The sequence below is a fragment of the Amblyomma americanum genome, chromosome 9 (genome assembly GCF_052857255.1).
Source record: "Amblyomma americanum isolate KBUSLIRL-KWMA chromosome 9, ASM5285725v1, whole genome shotgun sequence".
Lineage (NCBI taxonomy): Eukaryota > Metazoa > Arthropoda > Arachnida > Ixodida > Ixodidae > Amblyomma > Amblyomma americanum.
In genome coordinates, this window is record NC_135505.1 from 143,761,624 (window position 1) to 143,780,916 (window position 19,293).

General features: G+C 47.7%; 1 protein-coding gene across 2 annotated transcripts in view; it reads left to right on the plus strand.

Moving 5' to 3' along the window:
• The first annotated feature begins 17,051 nt into the window (after positions 1–17,051).
• Positions 17,052–19,293, plus strand: part of Klp98A (kinesin-like protein 98A) — a 48,867-nt gene continuing 46,625 nt past the window's right edge. Inside the window, exon 1 of one of the 2 annotated variants that reach the window (XM_077637876.1) lies at positions 17,052–17,301. In XM_077637876.1, coding sequence (XP_077494002.1) covers positions 17,255–17,301 — 47 coding nt within the window. In that variant the 5' untranslated portion in view covers positions 17,052–17,254. The remainder of the gene's footprint in view (positions 17,302–19,293) is intronic. The other variant, XM_077637875.1, reaches the window with a different exon arrangement.

A 19,293-nucleotide genomic window follows, 5' to 3' on the forward strand; every position in this document is an offset into this window, starting at 1 on the left:
CCAAGTTTTGGTAGTATGACCACGTGATCACGTGACTATAACCATTGGGTACCTGACCTTGACATCTGATTTGAGACAGTAGACACATCGACAATAACCTTGAATGCCTCACAAGGTCAAACCGAATTTACCTGCGTGGTGGTATGGTCCAAGCTATGGTAGTATCACCATGCGATCATAGGACAACTGCGCACCTGATCTCGACCTTTGACCTTGACATCTGATTTGAGGCAGTGGACACATCGACAGTGACCTTGAATGTCTCACAAGGTCAAACCGAATTTAATTCCTTAGTGGCATGGCCCAAACTTTGGTAGTATGACCACGTGATCACATGACTATGACCATTGGGTACCTGACCTTGACATTTGATTTGAGACAGTGGCATCACATCGACAATGACCTTTAATGCCTCGCAAGGTCAAACCGAATTTAAGTGCGCAGTGGTATGGCCCAAGCTACAGTGGAGACCATGCTTAAGAGCTCTCGCTCATTCAAGCCGCATTGAACCCCAGCCATTTTTTTTTCTATTCTTCGTCACACCTGTTGCGCTGATGCGCGAACTTAGTGGGCTTTTGGTTAAGGACACATAATAATTGAGCTCAATTACATGTGGAGTAAATGGTCTATGAGATGAAGAAAATCTATTACAGAACAAGGCCTTCTATCAGGACTGGCGACACTGCTGCGCCGGCGAAGACTCATTCATTCATTCATTCATTGTGGTATATGTGTGCGCTTTGCGAAGAGCAGCCTGCGAGAAAGTCCCTCTACTGTCATAGGGAGAGGACAGAAAAAAAACTAAAATGAACGTCTTTCACCGCCAACCCAAACGCGGCGAACACAGAGTGGGAAGCTTCACTGCTTCCTCTTTTTTGTAGCTTTCGCCCTAGCTTGTATGAGAAGACACGACAGGTGCGACCAATTGTTATTTGAGAATGCCCTCTTGGCCAAAGGTTGTTACGGCACAAGCGGTTTTAGGGTCTACACAAAATGGGATCTAATACTCATTTTCCAAGCATTCCACCTCATAGGAGCCCAGCACCACGTACCGGGTGGAATTGGGATTCGAACCACGCCCTTCTCGCATGCGGAACGGATGCTCAAACCACTACACCACCTCTCTTGTAGAAACAAAAGGGAGTCCCACACAGGGACGGTGTTTCTTCACCGTAACGAAAGCGGGTTACATTGGAAAACGATGCAAAATGATGCCTAAACCACCACTTCAGTTGTTCGGAAGGGCAGAAGACTGCCCCTTCCCGTACTACTAAAAATGACGAAGTTGTCGCTTTTGTGTAGTTTCGTAGAGAGAGAGAGAGAGAAACAACTTAACTGAAACACCAGTCAATGAGCGCCAGGAGAGAGTTTTGTAGAGAACTCCCTTTTATAAAAGTGGGTGCGCTAGAGGACAGCTCACTCGACCATTACAAAGTGGTCTATAGACAGTCTATAGACTTTTTATATACTATATTGCCTTCCTATAGATATTCCTTTTGTCTACTCATAGTATATAGACTGTCTATCGACAAAAGTTTACTAAAAGTGTTTGGTCATTGTCCATAGACTGTCTGTAGGATTTGTATTGCCTATATATACTGTTCTCCAGGGTTTGTGTATAGAGATCCTGTAGAATTTATAAACAAAAGACTTTGGACTGTCTAAAGAATTTTTGTAAGGGTCCCTTTACACTCTCACATAGGCGTACTCTTGCTCAGAGTCCTGTAGAAAAAGTTCCGAAAACAGCATCTGCACACGATGAGGGAAAAAACAAAACAAGAGGTCACGGCGGATACAATCACGAGTGTTCTTAGTACTAATTCCGGAAACGGTGGCAGCTCGCAACTTTTGCTGCTAATGGCAGGCCGTTTCCGGGTCCATTCGGTACAAGACTCTCCGAAGTGGCCCTAATGAAGGTTCGTCAAATAGAGCGGCAACAGGAACAGTCGCCGGAAGAAAGCTGCTCATCGAACTGTTTGTGCAATCGAATGTCGTGGCGTGCATATTTAGGCCGTTCCAAGAATAGCTTGGCCCTAGCTGTATAGGCTAGTTTTACATCACGGGAAAAACAATGAAGATGCCAACATTATAAATCGATCTGTAGTACACGGGCAATTAAGTGCACGAGATCAATTCATCACGAGAAAAAAAAAACGCCCGAACGGCGCTCTCTCGAGCTTTTATAACAGGCGTATAATTACACTGCGAGTGATGACGGAGCATAAAAGTAATTTTTTTTAGAGAACCTAAGAAAAGAGGTTTAGAAATACAGAAGTTGTTCTTATTCCGGCAGATGATCTCTGCTGCCGGTCGACCTTCTACGCATAGACCGACCTATATGCGAAGTTTTTATTTGTTCACTCAGAAAAAGTTTTGCGCTTGCACACGATAAACGCGGGATGCGAGTACTGCAGAAATACACCCCACCGACTGCCTGCAGAGAAGCCTCTGCATTCTGTTGTTGTTGTTGTTCTCTGCATTCTGTCGAGGCTATCTTCCTCGCCTCTTCTATTTGTTTATCGTCTTCCTGTTGTTCTATAGGCGATAGCCTGGATATGCAACGTCCTACCTACGCGGCCAAGTATGTAGCCGCGTTTACATGAATACGACTGAAGTCGACTCCAGTCCACTTTTTGACGGAAAGATCAGGTTTCGAGAGGTAAGGGCGTCACTCGTCCTCTACTCTCTCCCTCGACCTCTTTGCACTTTCCCTAATAAAGTGGACTGGAGTCGACTTCTGTCGCATTCGTGTAAACGCGGCTAGCGGTGTACATATGTGCCGTACTTAAAGGGAACACGGAAATGTTAACCGCCGCGCTACGGCGAAGCGCGGCGGTTACGCATTTATTCATACATTTATGTATGATATACCTCAAAGTGTCATACCTCCAAGTATGGCACATACCTATAAGTATGACACATACTGTACATGACAAAGTATGCCGGTGTATGCCTCTAAAAGCATTGCTGGCCTTTAGGGTTATCCGAGTGGGCTTGAACTTTGACTTCTTTTTTTTTTTGCGAGGGTAAGATCTGCAGCGCAAAAGCTGAAATGCGTGAAAATAGGGCGTATACAAGCCGCAGAATATGCACTTGTGTAATAAATTGATTCGAGTTATATGCGTGTAAATACGGTACATTCAATCTAGAAACGAGCAAGGGAGAAGGATGGTGTACGTGGACCTAAAGCTTACGTCCCGAGCCTGTACCACCCAGTCAAAACGTAACCTGAAGCAACGCAGACCACTGCTTTGCTCGGTCAAGCCATGCATGCATACAAGCGTCCTAGGGAACAGAAATACGATATCAAGTCTGCTCTCACTCTCGCTACAGAGCGGTAACCCACTTTATCGTCCGTCAGGCCCTGCATGTTATAGCGCCGACGGGAGTTTTTGTTTCTTTTTTTGTTCTGTTTTGCTTTCCTATCCGAGAGAGCGGCTATTTTCATCCGCTAAGTGTATGCGAGCGGATATCTCCGGCGGTAAGTCGACGCTCAGCGTCCTCTTTTTTTCTGACGCTATCTGATCGGCGCGGAGTCGGTGTGCTCTCTGAGAGCCGGCGGACCTTTGAGGGCCGGACCAATGGGCAATTTTTACAACCTGCCCGGCCTTGAACTGTGGACGCGTCGGCGCGAACACGTAGTCGCGCATATACGGCCCCCGCTGACGTCGCGGCGATCTCCGTAGAAGTTGGGCGGACTCGTCCTGTCGCAGTCATATGTAGTCTAGAAAGGGCTAAGCGTCATTTTCGAAACGAATTAAAACGACCGAAATGTACCATCGGAAGTTTTCTTCAGAAACAATTAGCTGCGCTTTAACTATACTGATGAACCTGGTTAGCTGCTGTTGCTGTTGCTGATAGGAAGAAAGAAAAGGAAAGTGCACGGGCCTGCCTACTGGCTTAAGCCGAGCCACGCTCTCTGCCGCGTGCTGAAAGTGGGAAAGTTAAAGGATGGGATAAAGGCGCCCGTGTGCTGTGCGATGTCAGTGCACGTTAAAGATCCCCAGGTGGTCGAAATTATTCCGGAGCCCTCCACTACGGCACCTCTTCTTCCTTTCTTCTTTCACTCCTTCCTTTATCCCTTCCCTTACGGCGCGGTTCAGGTGTCCAACGATATATGAGACAGATACTGCGCCATTTCCTTTCCCCTAAAACCAATTATTATTATTATTATTATTATTATTATTATTATTATTATTATTATTATTAAGGATAGGAGAGCAAAGATAGAAAGGAAAGGCGCGCGCTAATAAGCGCCGGGCTGTTCCCGGAGTCAGTGCAATACCGGGCCGACCCGTACCAGAGTGCTTCAAGCCGAGCACACCGCCATATTCCAAAAATAAGTTTAATATCTTGGGTCCGAGGACCCGCAGCAGATATTAAATCAAGCATCGGATATCACCACCAACATGGTTAGAGAGTGAAAGCTGTGCGGTATCGGGCAAGTAGACGCGCCTTGGCGTCTGTAACGTTGAGTGCGTTCCGTACACTGGATAGGCAGCGCGCTCACCCTGCCAGGTCGCAGTTAAATTAATGTTTATCGCGAGAGGTTGGTCACACAATGAACGCTGTGGCCTATTCTGCCGCCCTCTACTGGTGAATCTAAAGGACAAAGGTCAAGGTCAAAGGTCAGGTGGTGCGACACCATAGTGAAGCATATATGGTAAGAAGGGCTATAGATAGCACTTGTCTGCGTCGTTCCCTTTCCGTCCCTTGTGTTCCTTTTGCGCTATTTTTTCATCGTGAATCCAACTCGCCCAACTTTGCTATAGCCACGCTTGACCTCTGGCTCACTTGAAGGTCAACCGGCAACGCACGGCGAAATCGGGTTTACCTAGCGTAGTGAAGCTTTCGCTGCAAAATAGAAAGCATAAATTATTAATTATGGCTAGTCGACTGTGATTCAATGGCACTAGTCGTTTACGCAGTCTTAAGATACCAGTCAGAAGCTTCTTTTTTCAGGAAATAAAAATAAACATGCCATTTTTAATGTTAATAATGACTTGTTTTTTCATTATCATGTCAGCGAAGGAGTGGCCGGATTCTTCTCGATTAAAAGCAAACTGGTTTATTTGAGCTTAAGGATACAAGGGTAAAACGAACTGGTTCATTAATACGTAGTAGGTTCGAAGGATCTGCAGAGCTGGGAGGACCGTGCTGACGCGTCTCGTTTCGTCGGCGTCTCTCGTTCGTCTCCCTGGGAAAATGCTCTCGCTCGAAGCTCGGAGTCTCGCAGCGCGCCTGTCGACGACTCACGTTACGTCGTTGTTCGTCGCTCGCGTGATGCCGAGTCTTGGGAAATTTAGGAGTTCGTAGTACGGAGGCGGGCAGCCCTCGTGAACGCGTGGTTTATGTGGCACGGAGTCGAATGTCTTGGGCCACGGGGTCTGTGTTTAGACAGGCTTCAGAATGGATGTGCAGCCGATCGCCAGTCAGCGTGGCTCGAAAGCAGTCCCCCCCCCCCCCCCACCGGCGTTGTTCCGCTCTGCGCTCACCTCGTGAGCCGGAAAGAGAGCCGGATGAGGGGCGCCTCGTGGTCGCCGCGCAGGGGCGTTAAGTGTCTCGTGCTGGCGTGTTGGGTCCGCGTGGCGTGTAAGTAATGCGACCGCTAACAAGCAGCATACAAAGCTATGGGCCAGACAATGCCAGTATGACAGCTTGAAGAGTCGTCTCCGTATGGAAGAGCAAACTATGAAAGTACAAAAATATGTCGCAAGTTGGGCTCTTTTAATCACTAATCGCAGTAGGGTTGGGCGGGTTGCGGACTTGAGGGTCTGAAGATACTGTTTTTTCGTACAGTCCTGTGCGTCACCGACCTCCCTCTCATCTTACGTTAGCCTGCTCCCTGACTGGACGAAGCGAATCTCCTCATCACACAACTCCACGTGTCTATGTGATAAACAATCACCTGAATGACCTGAAGTCCGTTGCCGCTCCACAGAACCGTGGTCATTCGATAAAAGCCTAACTTCCGACATCTTTTTATACCAAGGAAAAGGAGCAGCGCAAAAGCATGCAACCACAAAAGAAGAAAGGACAAGACGCAAACGCTTGTGTGTTGACCTTTCTTCTTTTGTGGTTGCATGCTTTTGCGCTGCTCCTTTTCCTTGGTTCAAGATGCACCAACTAGCCCAAAAAGAAGTTTTACTGAAACATCTTTTTATATTCACATAATTAGCTCTTCTTCACTGGCAGAGCACGAACGACAGTCACGTCGATCAATAACCGACTAATCGCGTTACTCGTCGACTGGTTCGCTGGCCAATCACAACCAGCCAAAAATTGGCAGCCTGTCTGAACCGAGCATGGTAACAGGTCCATCCACCAGTTAGTCACTCTTGCCAAGGAAACTAGAGCTAACGCACTGATCGGAAAGGGAGCATTTTAGCTCCCGGAGGCGGTCAGGCAATTCGCTGAAACCATAGCTCCTGCACAGTAATTCTGGTCGAGCGCTTTTTTTCATCAGTGAAAAGTTGCTTATGAACATTTTTTTTCGCATCTTGTAACACTACCCCATAACAATCAATATATCCACACAACCCTCCTCGGGGCGCTTGTAGTTTTCTGTTATTTAGTTTTAGAAACTCACACCATTTGTTTTCTATAGCAGTCTTAACTACTCGGTGCAAGCTCAGGAGAAACGTTAAGAGTAAGCTTTTTCTATGCATTGGAAGGTTAGTAGACCAATTCCATCAATATGTTAATTACAGTATATCTTGCAATATTGCTCAGTGGCCTCACTTATAAAACTGGCGCCCAAGAAAGATGGACTTGCACTATTTTACTACATGCAGATAAGAGTCGAATCACGTGGGTGGAAGTATTGCGACATCCAAAGATTCACAAGTTGGTTTTTAGGCCGCCCGATCGGGTTGAGAAATCGCAACAGAGAAGCCGTATATATGACGCCGACCGGCTGTCAATTCTTCACTGTTAGTTCATCATCTTTCCCTCCCTGTTAGTCCGCCATGCTTAAATAAATCGTTATCGATAGCAGGCAGACTACAAGAACTTCCCGAATCCCTCAACTAAGGAGCCGCGCAGGTTCTGGAAACGAACCATATTAACATCCAAAACAAAATCGCGCTGTTAAGAAACTGCAGCTTCTAATGCGACACCATGAAGTACAGCTCTTGAATGTCTAAAGAGGCTTAACTTGCAATTTAAGCCTTTTCTTTTTTTTAATGGAAACTGTCTAGTTCTCCGAGCTTAGTGCCGTACCGGATGAGATTTCAATGTAGCCAACTTCACTGCTTTGAAGAAGTTGCTACTATATTTTTGTAATAAATTTTGTGGGCGTATGTCGTAAAAAACAAAAAGTGCTACTTGTCGCCTTTACGCACTATATGACTGTATTTTTCAAGCTTCTCTAAGCTTAGCTCTTTGAGTAACTTCCTGGCTTCTGTTTTCGCTCTCGTATAAGCCTAATCTTCGATCTCATGAAATTATCCTCAATCGTGGCCGTCGCTTTGCCATTGAAAATGTACAGCGAAGTTTCCTTCCTCGTTAGACCGAAACAGTGTCAGTCGTTCAGCTAGAAAATAGTCGACAACAGGGAACAACATGTCCTTGATGTTTTTCCCTTCCTTCGATTGAGCTGTACGGCTAAGTATAAGGGGCGGCCAGCGCCGCTTTAAAGGCGCCCCGCTTTCTACTGCGTCATGGTGCCATCCTCTCGACTTAACTCGCAGTATTAAGAAATGAGGTGTAGATCTATACTGTGGTCTCTCCCTGAGAACTTCATGATATGCGCCCGGTAACAATGTTTCATGCACAAATTGAACAGGGGGGGGGGGGGGGGGGGAGAGCCTCAGGGTGGTTGCCAACGTTTCGACAAGAAGACTTGTCTTCGTCTGGGCAAAGCATTCATCATTGGCGGGGTTTATATAGGGCTTTCTATAGGAAGGGGCTTTCTATATATAGGGTTTATATAGGAAGGCCCGGTGAGGGGGAGGAGGGCCCGAAGCGGGAAGGGTGTCAGGATGGGGAGGATGAATCTTGTTCAGGCATGATGGCTGCTAAAGATGATTAACCGGTTAACCATTCTGTCGGTGACCTCTGCCCCAGCGGGGCGGTGGCTGGAAAAGGGGTCCAAAACTGGCCGCTTGTTTTGTCCACAAAACGACCCATACGTCGAACCCAGTCCCCGCGAGTACATTTCCTTTTTCATTAAAAATAAAAATAAAGTGTCTCGGTCCGTACCACAGAGTATAATGGGCCAGGCAGTGACGATAGACACGTAGGAAGACTCCAGAAGCCGTCCAAAGAACGCTGTTCATTCGGGAGACCTTGTGACTAACAGAAAGAGTCTTAAGAGGCAGTGATAGTGGCTGCTGCACTCGACACTTGTCGGGGATCAGAACGATCGCCGCTCCTGACCACGCTCAATTTAAAGATGTCTGGGAACTTTCTAGATAACGTTCCTGCATCTTCGAGAGCACTCTCGAAAACCTCAGAAGCGGGTGCACCTGTCCACGATACTATGACCGCACCTAGCTATAGAGCGGCAAGCAGAAAGTGATAAAGCCGGCGAGCGAGTAGCGATAAACTAAGAAGAAAAAACATAATTTAATTCCGTGGCAATGTATCCCAGCGACTTGTCCTCGGAAGCCCGTTGAGGTCTTCCTCGGATAGTTTCGACTGCGCGGACAGGAAGGCGGCGCACCCTGGTCGATGCGCGCGTTCGTTTCCTGGTATGCCTAAGTGGTTTCGGATGGATCCTGTCTACAAGTGAAAATCGGGACCCAGGCACGGAAGCTGTGCACAGCAGAGCCGAAGTTGTCTGACCAGTACTGTAGATGGGTCAGTGTTTTGGCATGATCTGTAAGCTTCCTGTGAATTAGTGAATAGCCGGTAAGTACAGCATGCCCAGCAATTCTGGCCAAAAGCATTTCTCAACGGGAAACCTACCCGCCGCGGTGGCTCAGTGGTTAGGGCGCTCGACTACTGATCCGGAGTTCCCGGGTTCGAACCCGACCGCGGCGGCTGCGTTTTTATGGAGGCAAAACGCTAAGGCGCCCGTGTGCTGTGCGATGTCAGTGCACGTTAAAGATCCCCAGGTGGTTGAAATTATTCCGGAGCCCTCCACTACAGCACCTCTTTCTTCCTTTCTTCTTTCACTCCCTCCTTTATCCCGTTCCTTGCGGTACGGTTCAGGTGTCCAACGATATATGAGAGAGATACTGCGCCATTTCCTTTCCCCAAAAAACTAATTAGTATTATTATTAACGGGAAACCGTCTATGAAAGCAATTTTTTTCATATAATGTAAGATTTCACTATAGCAATCAATACATACGCAGATCACCCGACGGCAGTCTTGTATTTTTTTTTCCTATTAACGTTTTTGTTATCGTCAAAAGCGTTCCTCATTGGTTTTCTATGGCAGTCTTAAATGTTCGATGCGGTCGATGGAAGCTAAAAGAAATATTTTGCTATATATCAGAAGAATGGACCATTACTTTCAGTATTTCAATAACACTGTCTCACAATTTTACAATTTTCAAAATTTTGTCTATAGAATGTTGGACATGTTTACACTGTGAGGGGTTGATGTATTCGAGGAGGTCTAATCTGGCATACCGTTCTGAAAAGGAGCCATTGAGGACACCCTGCGTGGCATGACGCTGCATTATTTCACGTTCTGTCTGGCAACGACATTCTCACATATGCACACTGGAACAGTCGCAGTTACAGCCGTGCAGTCCTCAACATCGTTTTGTTTGTAGTCCCTGTCTTTATTTTCACCGTTCATGCGCATGTCGTACTCCCGTATCATTAGCTTCATGCTGCACTAGCGCTAAGAGCTGAGTAACCGTGGATTTTCCCATAGTAAAAAAAAAAGAAAAAACCACTGCATAACCTTTGCCAAAAGTAACAAGTCAACCATACAGCGGAGTCCTTACGGCGCCTCTAGAGACCAAAAGGTCTCCTAAGGTGAGGACAAAGGTTCTTAATAATAATAATAATAATAATTGGTTTTGGGGGAAAGGAAACAGCGCAGTATCTGTCTCATATATCGTTGGACACCTGAACCGCGCCGTAAGGGAAGGGATAAAGGAGGGAGTGAAAGAAGAAAGAAAGAAGAGGTGCCGTAGTGGAGGGCTCCGGAATAATTTCGACCACCTGGGGATCTTTAACGTGCACTGACATCGCACAGCACACGGGCGCCTTAGCGTTTTTCCTCCATAAAAACGACAAAGGTTCTTCTTACCTCATACAGATTTGTTCCACTATACGGAAAAGAAAGAAACCCCGTTGCATGATTACTTACAGACACTAAAAACGGTACGTCTGCAAGCTATACCAAGTCCAAAAATATCTTTCTTTGAAAGTCGTGCGGCTGAGTTTTCCACGGATTGGCTGAAACATCTTTCGCAGTTTTTTTTTTTACATCTATGCAAGGACAGACAGAATTGACTGATTGTCCTAATCTGTCTCGCTCTAGATATTAAAGCTGGAAACTATACTCTAGCGGGAGTCAGAAACTTTATATGTTATGCGCTAACATATATAAGCTCCGCTTGGTTATTTAAACACAAAATTGAGTTCCGGAGCCAACAAGCCAGATTTTCGCAGACCTGACTTTGCGTCTGACTTCAGCGGCAACACTTTTACGTCCACACTGAAGAGTTCAGCTGCATAACACTCCAAACCTTAAAAAATGGTCTATAGACAGTCTATAGACTCCTTATAGATTCTATTTCCTTCCTTTAGGTATTAATGTTTGTCTATTCGTAGTCAATAGACCATCTATAGACAAACGTCTACTAAAAGTGCATGGCCATAAATATATAGATTGTCTATATACTGTCTATAGGATTTGTATTGCCTATATACTACTCTAGGATTTGTCTATAGACAGTCTATAGACTTTATAGACAGAAGTCTATAAACAGTCTATAGACTGTCTATATAATTTTTTGTAAGGGAAGTCCAAGGTCACATGAATGACAATAAATATCCCACATGTAAGCCTAAAGTTAGCGTAGGTTATTACATGGTCATATGCTGATCTTTCCATTGCGTACACAATTAAGTCAAGGCACTTGCTGTTTCCTGCTGTAGCGAGCAGGTGCGGAAAGCTTTCGCAACCGCCTCCTTCGTGCTTGCACCAATGTACGCAGCCGTCCAACGAGGGAAACATGGGAACGCACAGGAAGAGCTCTTTTTGGAAAATTCAAACCACCACACTGCATACAACATGGCATTGTAGGAGGACTGGTTATCAATGCCACCCAGGTAAGCCTGGACCAAGAAAAATATAAACTCGATAGAATAACTTCTACGGAAATTCCGGCAAAAAAAAAGCGAAGAGGTGTGTAAATGCCTTTCTACTAGCTGGCTGCAAACTGATAACAAGCGATAAAAAAAAACAGAAGGGAAAACGAAAATATGCCCAGGGGACCATGTTGCAGCCAGTTTATCAAAAGCACCAAGTAGCCTTTTGGCTGCGTTTTTATGGAGGCAAAACGCTAAGGCGCCCGTGTGCGGTGCGATGTCAGTGCACGTTAAAGATCCCCAGGTGGTCGAAATTATTCCGGAGCCCTCCACTACAGCGCCTCTTTCTTCCTTTCTTCTTTCACTCCCCCTTTATCCCTTCCCTTACGGCGCGGTTCGGGTGTCCGCCGAGATGTGAGACAGATACTGCGCCATTTCCTTTCCCCAAAAAACCGATTACCAACTAGCCTGACTTTCTGTTTAATCACTTGCCTTTATAATACCGTTGAACCTAGCGTTTCGCGTGTGTATAGGGACTTTTTCTAACCCCTTAACTCAGGGATCTTTCTTTTTCGGAAAAAAATCATGTACAAACGCGTCATACACTATGCAACGGCCGGAAAAGTTCAAGCGGTCGGCGACTGTCGCGAGGTGGCGCCTCTGTCCAAAGCTGCAACTACAAACGCGCAGCTACAAAAAGAAATTTAACGAAGTTGATGTGTGGTAAATCTATAGACCCTTCTTGTGGTAGATTCCACCGCGGTGTTGCTTTCCAGCGTGCTTTTCTTTTTTCTTAACTGACTACAGGTGAATAGCAACCTCTGCCTGCCGATACTTGGCCGATCCCCCAGTGTGGGTATGGGCCATCTTCTCAAAGGCTAACAACAACAAAAATATGTAGAAACAACAGAACACCTCATACTCAAATGTGATGGTATCCATCCCGATGTCGATGCAGGCACAGTCACTCTACCTGAAGCCCAGGGTTTAGAGATAACAATGGTCATGTAAATAATTCTGCGGTGGAAAGTAGCAGAAAGGGATGGAAAGATTGGTGGCTCAAACACAGAGAGGTGACACAAGGTTAGAAGTGTAATAATAATAATAATAATAATAATAATAATAATAATAATAATAATAATAATAATAATAATAATAATTGGTTTTTTGGGGAAAGGAAATGGCGCAGTATCTGTCTCATATATCGGCGGACACCTGAACCGGGCCGTAAGGGAAGGGATTAAGGAGGGAGTGAAAGAAGAAAGAGGTGCCGTAGTGGAGGGCTCCGGAATAATTTCTACCACCTGGGGTCTTTAACGCGCACTGACATCGCACAGCACACGGGCGCCTTAGCGTTTTTCCTCCATAAAAAACGCAGACGTATTTAAGAAAATGGCGAGTTTTAATAACACCTTACAATACAGTTAAACAAAAATAAACGGGAAATAGAGCTGAGCATGGCGGCAGCTGCCATCACTCTGTTTCAAAGGGGACGCTCCTACCTTCTATACATCTAAAACATAGATCTACAACTAAAACGAATGCTCATCTCACAACTTTAGCGAACCGCCGAAAAATTTCCACACTTTGTCCGTTTCATTATTTCTATCATCATCCACATCTCAACTTTATTATCAGCCCCGCACATCGCATCTCCAATCGCACAAACCACGGGAAGGCAGTCTACCCTCCCCCTGCCCGCACATCTGCGCATCTGACTTAATTTTGCGTTCATACAGCAAGGGACTGGAATGACTTGCCAAACGCTATGGTTGATCAGATCCACTCATCGTCATTCAGATCGTCAATTGAAGAAATATACTGCTGAAGTTCCGCCCCCTCATGTAATACCCCTTCAATGGGGCCTTTGAGGTATTAATAAATAAATAAATAAATAAATAAATAAATAAATAAATAAATAAATAAATAAATAAATCCACCCAGCATCGGCTGCCTGCCGAGTCCACGGCGCCCTCCCACTCCGTCGGCTAAGCGCGCCGGGCGTCGACGTTGCCCGGTAGCTCTCAGGGCACGCTCTAGCCCCCTTTGTTTGCCACCGTTGGCCGCCCGGGAGATGCGGGATCACGTTCTGCTAACGGCCTATACGCTGCATTGTGCGCCGAGGGGCGCGCAGATCCGGGGAACAAGCGGCCACACGGAAGAAGCGGGTCACCCACCGCGTCGCCGCAGCGAGCGAGGGCGTTGAAAGGTCTTGGCGCCGGCGGCGAGGTCGTCGTGGGTTTGGTTTCTGGTAGGAGCGGCGAGACTGCTACGGGGAGCTCAACCCTTGAGGGCCGGCACCGTGTTCCGGTGTTTTGCTCGCGTTTGTTACAGTTCTCTTCCTCGAGAGAACAGTGAGAGAACAGTAGTTCCCTTCCTCAAGAGAGTGAACACAGCCCCCCCCCCCCCCAATCAAGTATTTTATGGGGAGGAGAGGGAATGGGGCAAGCCCCCTGCGCCCCCTAATTCCTGTTCCATTTACATATTTAATACACATGCCCATTTACATCACGTGATAAGTAGCGCTTGCAAATGAGGCGCTACGTATCACATGATATCTGAAAACCAGCTAGCCCAGCACCATAGCCTTCCCCATTTACGTTGCAGAGTTCTGTTTGAACAAAGGTAGGTTTTTTGGGCCAGTTGGTTCGACATACTTGTGGGGGGAAAAAACGCGACTTCAAACAGGACGAAGACGCGAACTGCACAGGACGAGCGCTAAATCCTGGAACTGCACTGTACCCCTCGTCCTGTGGTTGATCGTAGAACGTTTTATTCGTCGGAAAGAGCTTGGTGCTAAGAGGTCGCGTTAAGTCCATGGTCGAAAGTACATAGCCCTCGATGAATTTGTGGAGTGGGCTCGTCTTGCGCAGTTCTCGTCTTCGTCCTGTTTGAAGTAGCGGTTTTTTTCCCACGACTATGATTCCCTTGTCTTGATAGCGACTTTTTCTCCTTCCGTAAACCAATTATCTGCCATCCTCATTAGGTCTGAGTCTGTTTGCTTCTTGTTTCAGCTAGTTTATATGTCATTAACTAACGTTCTCTCAGCGGCACCATATCGGTGCAAAACGATGTGGACGAAGACGAACGACTGCGGCGATCCACGCGCCCCGGAGGAGCCCGAGCCCGCGTGCGCCGCCGGCCCCCGCATCTCGCAGCCGAAACAGCAGCCTGGGGGCTTCGTTTCGACTAAGCCTATTCGGCCACCAGGCGCAAGAGCAGCGTCGCCCCACGTTTCCCTGAGCCCCGTACGAGCGCCGCCGTCACCACGCGGGCCCCGAGCAAGTCACGCCAGGCCGCCGGCATGACGCCGGCGGCCGCGGCGGCAGCTGCGCGGGAGCACGACAAGAAGCTCCTCTACTTCGCCGGCGGGGCCATCATGCTGATCGCGCTCACCACGGCGTTCGCCAGCATCGCCATCATGCGCAGCGCGCTGCAGAACGTCAACAAGCACCGCCGGCCCAAGCAGGAGTACCGTCTGCAAGCGGCCGACCTCAAGCCGCTGGGACACCAGCAAGAGGCGGCCATCCAACAGGCCCAAGCGATTCCTGTGCATGCCGACGTTGGGCCCAAGCACGTCGCGAAGAAGGCCAACCGCAAGGCGCCTCATACCACCAAGAAGAAGCCCCGTCCCACACCCAAGAAGGTCAAGAAGACGACCCGGCGCGCCACGACCCACCGCAAGACGCCCAAGGCCGCCAAGAACGCCGGTCACGCCAAGAAGCAGACCAAGAAGGCAACGCCTAAGGTCGCAAGGCAGAAGAACGAGGACGCCGACGACGAAGGCGAAGACGAAGAGTAAGGCACTTTAGCTCGACCAGCTGCCAGCCTGCCGGGAACAGACCGCAGTGGAACAACGGTGTTGCAGAAAAGCTGACTGTACGGTGCTGAGGAAGTCGACTTCGTATCCTCTTAAACCCGCCATTTCGAAACGATGACAGGCTCTCTCGGGCTACTTGTGGTGCTCGGGCCGCCACTGCTTAAACATGTGTGCCTCAGGTGTTGCAAGAATGAATGGATTCTGCCGAAAGTGTGTCTGCTTTGCCTCTGTGGTGTATCTGCAGTTCACATAAATGATTCCTGACCAGAGCGCAGTTAGGTACAGCGCGTACTTTAGACTCCAGAGGCCCCCAGGGCCATCTGCACCGCGCGGGTGCATTGTGAGTTGGTAGGTTAATACACCAAGGTCCGGAGCAGAAGCGGGGTAGACCCACTCAGTAACCCCCCACCCCCACACGCCTGCTCTAGAGCATGCGTGACCCCTACTTGCGTTGCTCTAACCCCTTTTTCATCCCTTCCTTGACGGTGCGGTTCGTGAGTACACTCAGAGCAAAGCATTTTCCGAGCTTTTCCAACCCTCATAACCGCCTGATAGTATCAGCTCGGAGCATCTGCACGCTGAAGTGATGCTTGAGTTTTGATTTACTTAGTTCTATAGCTGGCACCTTTTATTCATTGGTTCAAAGGATTGTACACGATATCCCTAAAAAAAATGCGAAGAGCTCTTGTATAGCTCTTCAGGCGTACAACGGCGATAAGAACCTCAAGCGTTTACAAGAAAGTTTTAGCATGTATTATATACCTCTTTTCTCGCACCGAAAGCCAACTGCGCCTTCTCACCAATTGAGCGCCCGCTGCTCTGGACGCGGAAAGCCTAGCTCTAGGTTAAAACTGCACAAAACCGCTTTACAATTCTCACCACCACCAGCTAACTGCGTTTTTAGAGGGTTGTCGGCGCAACACCGCGAGAAAACCTAGCTTTAGCGAAAATTTTGAGAATCCGTTCTTGCACCTTGCGACAGTATTCTCTGACACCAAATTAACTCCATTTCGTGGGAGTTAATAGCTTGGGGCACTATATGTCTTCTACAACTGAAAGTACATCGTCCTAGCGGCTGGATATTCTGAAACTACAGATTTTGCTCTCTCATCTCATCGGCACAACACCGGTACTCTTGCAAAATGGGAATATCATGGAGGTTTAAAACACGCGAGGTTAGAGTGCAATCTCTATGGTGCAGCTCAAATCTACAACAGATGAAGTTCATTCCATCAAGGGTAAAAAAAGTGCAAGCAATGAACACGATAGTGGCTGCCTCCCGATCCCTCAGTGTGAGAAAGTGCCATCTTGTGAAAGGACAACAACAACAAGTGAGTGTCAGGTAGAGGTGGCCAAATCTTTAGCTAGCGTGCGCAATGGCCGCTTTTTCTGAGCTTTGCGACGAAGCAAAGTTTCGGAAAGCTTAATATTAACACGGGATTAGTGATCCTGTGCTTAGATTTGATATTTTCGCAAGTTTGCTCTGTCATAAGCTGCAGGAGCACGGAAAACGCGGCCGTCACACACGCTAGCTAAAGATTTGGCCGGCTGTACAAGACTGAGTACCAATTTGTCGGTCTCATAGAAATGGCGCATACCCACAAGGGGGATTGGCCATGACCAGGCGGTGACTACAAGTTTTGTAGATTGCATGCAGCAGTAATGAGATATGAATAGATAGTATTTCGATTGCTTGTTGTCGGTTTTTACCTTTATTTCTTTGGCACGCTTCCGCGAATTCCCAGAGCGAAAATAAGCGCGGGCGCCCGTAACCTGTACCGCCCGCTACGCACCACGATCGACACAAAGGAATCGCTCAGCCGTAACGTCAAACTGCGCAAGTGTCTCCTTGGGACACATCCGCCCTTTACGCACGCGTCGCGATTTCACGCCAAATCTAGCGACGCCAACACTCTGGAGCGGCCACACTGACGAGCGTTGCCCTTGAGAAACGCCAGGCCGCGCTCGCATCGGCCCCAGCTGAGCGCCGAGCAACACACAACTTGCGAGCCAAATGCAAGCAGCGCCCAAGCATCGGTGCGTGCTGTCAGGCACCCCCATGAAACGACAGCAGCTGTGAGCTCCGCAACGTCGTCGTTGGAGGAGCTATGTAGACTTGCGGCGGGGAGCTGAGCCGCCGCCGCCGCTGATCTCCATGCTGTGCTGACCCGTTTCCGTGTTTCTTGCACCAGACCGCGAACTTGACAACGGGACCATGGCGTCAGTGAAGGTCGCCGTACGTGCGAGGCCCTTTAATCAAAGGTGAGACACTTTCTGTTGCGCGGCGGGTTGTGCGCGTGTGTGTGTGTGACTCACGCGCGCGTATCATAGCTCCAAGAAAACCTGCTTCGCTTTTCTTTGCGGGGCGCTGTTTTGTTGCGTTTCGCTTGTCACGCTGCCTTCACCTCGGCGCGCTTTCGCTCTTGCGGGGTCCGTGAATAGGTGCTCTTGGCATAACAAACACACTTGCCGAGAACATAACTTTGAGCTCGCAGTAACGGCCCTGTGCTCCCGATTTCAGCTGTTGGTTGCGCCGTTCCTGCACCCTGCGCGACACGCTCGCTGTCTTCTCTTTTTTTTCCTTGGCGTTTTCGTTCCGCGAGCACCACTCTCGACTGGGTTGTGTGCGCGGGGCGCTCTGTTCGCGGGTTGTGTCAACATTTGACCAAGAACTGCGCGGCGCGCTTTCAGATTTGGGGTGCATGCAGCGCGTGATGAGCCCGCTATATTCGGATCTTGCGTGTTGCGTGCGCGGGTCTACGGACTGAGCGCGTTTTGAAACTCGGTGGCGCAAAGCAAGCGCATATGTTTCGGAACAACGTAGTTGTACAAAACCGTTAGACGCGCTTTACATCTTAAATAATTTTACGCCGAAGGCTTTTCGTAGAAATTGCATCAATCTACCCAGAGGTTAATTGGGATGACTCGGGGTAGACGTTTGCAAAACGTTTGACCGCCGCCGAGACGTTCGTGCTTATGTAGTCGCCTTGTTCGAGCGTGAATAAAGGCAGAGCTGCGAACAATGCTTCGCGCTCGAAGCGCTGGCATTGATGTATCATGTTTTGCGAATAACGCGGATCACCACGTTCAGGCCAAGGAAGCTTTGGTTTTTCATACTCTTTAGTAGCGCAAGGACTGCCACATCATTAATAATACACGCACCGTAAGAGCACGAAACACATGCGCATGTGTGTATTGCACAAGCAGAAAATGTGTTCTTGGATTCCTTAATTTTCTTCATTTGTTTGAAATGCTCAGTCTCAAAAAAAGCTAGTTGCACCTTCTGTTGGTTTCATTTACCCTGGTTTTATTCTGTGCATTGTAACGTTTCTTTTACTGAGTGTTTCACAGCCTAGAGACACACTGTAGTATCCGAAAAATGCTTTGCTTACTATGATGTATTCTTGTTCACATTCGCTTCGAAAGCACAGTCCACATGACAATTCGCCTAGCGCTGTACATACAGGAGCTGAAAATTATTCAACATTTTAGGTGAAATCTAGCTCCAGGGTGCTTTTCAGTAGAATTAGTCGGTGCAGAAACTGTAGTCTTCATTGCCGTCTATATTATTCTGTGCATGTCATGAGTTCACAGTGCACTGAACATTCGTGGATGTGATAATTCTTTCCTGGGCTAAATTTCCTCACTTTGGCGTTAACCTGCCTCAGCCTGGAATCATCTGTGAAATGCAACCCAGTGTAGCTTAAGTGCAGAAACTAGGGGCAAAACTTCTCTGCGGAAACCAAAATAAAAGCCATGATAAGGCCAACACTCTGAACAGCTGACAGGAAGCAGGAGCCTTGCTCGAATGGGGGCGCAGCCAAATGCAGCGCAGTTTACATGCCGAGTAGCCTTTCTTTCACCTTCTTCTCTCATGTCCTTGTTTAACTGGCACATTTTGCATTCTAAGGGAGAGATGAACATTCACTGTGCTTATTTCACTTCTGTGATCTCACATGCCATATTGATCTGTGTCCTTGTGCTCTATCCGTTTCTGCATGGTGCCTGAACCTAACATCTGTACACCTTTCTGTTCAGATTTTATTAATTTTACAAGTTTAAAGCTTTATAGTCTATTTTTGCCGGAAGTAGCTGCCTCATGTACTCCCCTTAAACAAACAGTACTTTAGGGCATGGGGACATTATGTCAGTCAGTAAGGCTTCTTATAGTTTAGTTTTTGCAAACAGCTTATATTAGATTATGCAGACCTTCAGATTTTAACAAATTAGCATGCAGCTTTTATTTTTTTTATT